This window comes from Perkinsus marinus, assembly GCF_000006405.1.
Source record: "Perkinsus marinus ATCC 50983 genomic scaffold scf_1104296954662, whole genome shotgun sequence".
Taxonomy (NCBI): Eukaryota; Perkinsozoa; order Perkinsida; family Perkinsidae; genus Perkinsus; species Perkinsus marinus.
In genome coordinates, this window is record NW_003208032.1 from 1 (window position 1) to 3,260 (window position 3,260).

General features: G+C 49.1%; 1 protein-coding gene across 1 annotated transcript; it reads left to right on the top strand.

The window, feature by feature from the left end:
- Positions 1-215: 215 nt before the first annotated feature.
- On the top strand, positions 216-3,248 carry Pmar_PMAR012870 (ATP-dependent RNA helicase DOB1, putative; the record flags this gene model as incomplete). Its single annotated transcript, XM_002776037.1, has 19 exons — positions 216-312; positions 363-496; positions 546-634; positions 683-770; positions 823-938; positions 996-1,112; positions 1,158-1,251; positions 1,315-1,439; positions 1,490-1,559; positions 1,647-1,728; positions 1,785-1,879; positions 1,928-2,057; positions 2,123-2,259; positions 2,302-2,370; positions 2,417-2,489; positions 2,535-2,621; positions 2,706-2,777; positions 3,019-3,098; positions 3,153-3,248. Coding segments are annotated over 19 exons (1,851 nt in total), but the record flags the coding sequence as incomplete, so codon positions are not given.
- Positions 3,249-3,260: the final 12 nt, after the last annotated feature.

The window sequence follows — 3,260 nt, forward strand, 5'->3', positions numbered from 1 at the left end:
CCGCGGAATGCACTGAACGCACTCCTCCCACCGTATTCTCCTTATACTCTTCGTTTCTACAGCTCTCGCTGCTGGGGACTTGAAAACGCGGCAAATGAATCGATCATTTGGGCGGGCGAGAGTAGTTCGAACTAACTTAGATTCGCTCGATTTTGGTAGATGATATGGTAGAGATGAATCGAGAACTCAAATACTAAGCTTTAGTTTGGCTCACTATGGCTACTGAAGACGATCTTTTCGACGTATTCGACGGTGAGGTCCCACAAGAAGAAGAGGAGGATGTTGAAGTGATGCCTGACGTTAAGGCTGGTGGTAGTAGGGATGGGCATATCCTCTGGTGAGGGTGTATTTCTTTACTACAGTTCGATCCCGAACCCCATCTGGGGATGAGTCGACAGAGGAACCTCCAGCTAAGGCAGCGCGGCCTTCGGGAGAAGACAGCACCGAGGCGAGCCCTGAGGAGGGAGAAGGCCGAGCTGAGGAGCTCATGTCTGAAGTGCGTCCGAAGATTCCATAATGCCTCGCACGGTGAAGATTCATGATAGGTTACTCTTGAGGCATATCCTTCGGGGGAGAACTGTCTTCATGAATGTATATTACCTGCGAACTGGGCAAAGGAAAAACGACTGCCAAAGTAGTAGTGCTATTCTCGGCTGGCTGATGAGAGATGATTCAATACTAGATATGAGGGCGAACCCGCGAAGACCTATCCCTACACGCTAGATCGATTCCAGTCTGAGGCTGTATCCTGTTTGGAACGCAGTGAGTCGGTAAGGCCCACACTGTGATGGGGGGCTATGTCGTAGGGATGCTGGTGGGTAGGTACTTGTGTCGGCGCATACGTCGGCTGGTAAGACTACAGTGGCTGAGTACGCCATTGCTATGAGTATGCGGGACAATCAGAGAGTTATTTACACGTCCCCTATCAAGGCGCTGAGGTAGGGTGGTGAAGCTCTGATGTGACGGAAGTGTGGTATTGAGCTTGGTGTTCTCAGTAACCAGAAGTATCGTGATCTCGCTGATGAGTTTGGCAGTGATGTTGGTTTGATGACAGGGGATGTAACCATCAACCCTAATGCGAGTTGTATGATTATGACCACTGAGATTCTGAGGTAGGCCTAGTCTACCGGAAGGGGATCTTATAGGGTGCTTGCCAGGTCCATGCTGTATCGAGGAAGTGACGTTTGTCGGGAAGTGAAGTGGGTCATATTCGACGAGGTGCATTACATGAGGGATAGGGATAGAGGCGTTGTATGGGAGGAGACCATGTACTGATGTGTAGGATGGATGGTATGGCAAACTTTGTCCCATCAGATCCTCTTACCTGATACAGTACGTTTCGTCTTCCTCTCGGCTACTATACCCAATGCGAGGGAGTTCGCTGAGTGGATTTGCCGTATTAAGCACCAGCCCTGCCATCTGATCTACACTGACTACAGGTTTTATCCACTCTAGGTCGAGTCCTTGGCCGAGCTGTTCTCTTCCTCAGGCCGGTGCCGCTACAACACTACGTGTATCCTTCTATGGGGGATGGAGTCTATCTCACTGTCGATGAGAAGGTAGTAGTAGTAGTAGTAGTAGTAGTAGTAGTAGTAGTAGTAGTAAGGAGGGGTTATCGTTGTTGTTATGGTCGTTATCGTGATCAGGGCAAGTTCCGAGAGGATAACTACGGGAAAGCCGTTGAGATATTAGAGAAGAATACTGAACAGGCCTCTCAGAGCACCAAGGGTAGTAGTAGTAGCCATAGTCCTAGTGCCAGTAGAAAGGTAACGGCTCGTATTTAGGTTTGAAGAGTAATAAGAAGAAGCAACAACAGCATACTAAGAACAGCGATCTCCTCAAGGTCGTCAGGATGTGCTCTGATCGCGCCTATCTACCGGTACAACAGCTCATTCACGACTCCTAGGCATGCCCCTGTCTCTCCTAGGTGATAGTGTTCGCATTCAGCAAGAAGGAGTGCGAGCAGAACGCCCTAGTCTTGCGAAATATCGATCTCGTTACACAGGATGAGAAAGCCCTTATTGGGGATGTCTTCGAGAATGCTATGGCGACCCTGAGTGAGTTCTCGGGGCTCACTTAAGTCGCTCGTTGTGTAGTTCTTGGAGGGTTCGTATGATGGTAGGTCCTGAGGACAGAGAGCTGCAGCAGATCCAGTCCATGCTGGGTTTCCTCTCGAGAGGTATTGGTATCCATCATGGCGGTCTCTTGCCGATCCTCAAGGAGATCGTTGAGATACTTTTCCAAGAGAACTTGATCAAGGTGAATACCAATACAGGTCATCTCACTATAGTTGCCACGTAGGTGCTCTTCTGCACGGAGACTTTCGCCATGGGTGTGAACATGCCTGCTAAAACGGTCGTCTTCACTTCGGTAGGAGGAGGGAGAGTCTGCCTGGGGGCTTACGTCGTTGTTGTAGATTCAAAAATGGGATGGTATTGAACGCAGAACGCTGAATAGTGGAGAGTACATCCAGATGGCTGGCCGAGCTGGTGAGGAAGGGTCTAGGCTGGGGTGACCATTTATGGCGTGTTCAGGTCGACGAGGAAAGGATGATAAGGGTTTGGTCATCATCATGCTGACGGATAAGGTCGAGCCTAATACGGCTAAGGACATGTTCCTAGGTAGGGCGGTGCTGGTCATAGTCGAGGTCTCTGGTTCGAATCCCGGTGGAGGCATTTTTTGGGGTTATTTTTTGATGTATGTAGGTGATGCGAGTCGGCTGGACAGTCAGTTCTACCTCGGGTACAATATGCTGCTCAATATGCTCAGGCTTGAAGGTGAGTGGTAGTCTGTGTTGGAATATATGTTCGCTTTCCGCACGTGAGCTCAGGAATTTCCTTACTGATCATAGGAGTTTATATACGAATTGCGATAGAAGTTTTCAGAAACCATTTAAGAATTTCCCAGAATTTTTTTGGAAATTCTCATAATTTTAGCGGCACATGTTGTTGAGCATGTGCATATTCCCCCTCGCTGGTGGTAGCCGTAGTGGCGTGAAACTCTGTGATGGCTGTTCAGGTGTTGACCCCAACTACCTACTCGAGAGGAGTTTCTCACAGTTCCAGAAGGACAAGGGCTGCATAGCGGCCAAGGAGAAGGTAGTTCATCTGGGGATAATTTCGTGGCGCGTGACGGTGGTTTGCCCTGATCAGCATTCGGAATTGAGCCATAAGTTGGAGGATGCCACTGAGGAGCTGAATAAGGTCACTGCTGATGCCTCAAAGAAGATGAACTTTGATGTTAAAATGGTAGCAGTGCTC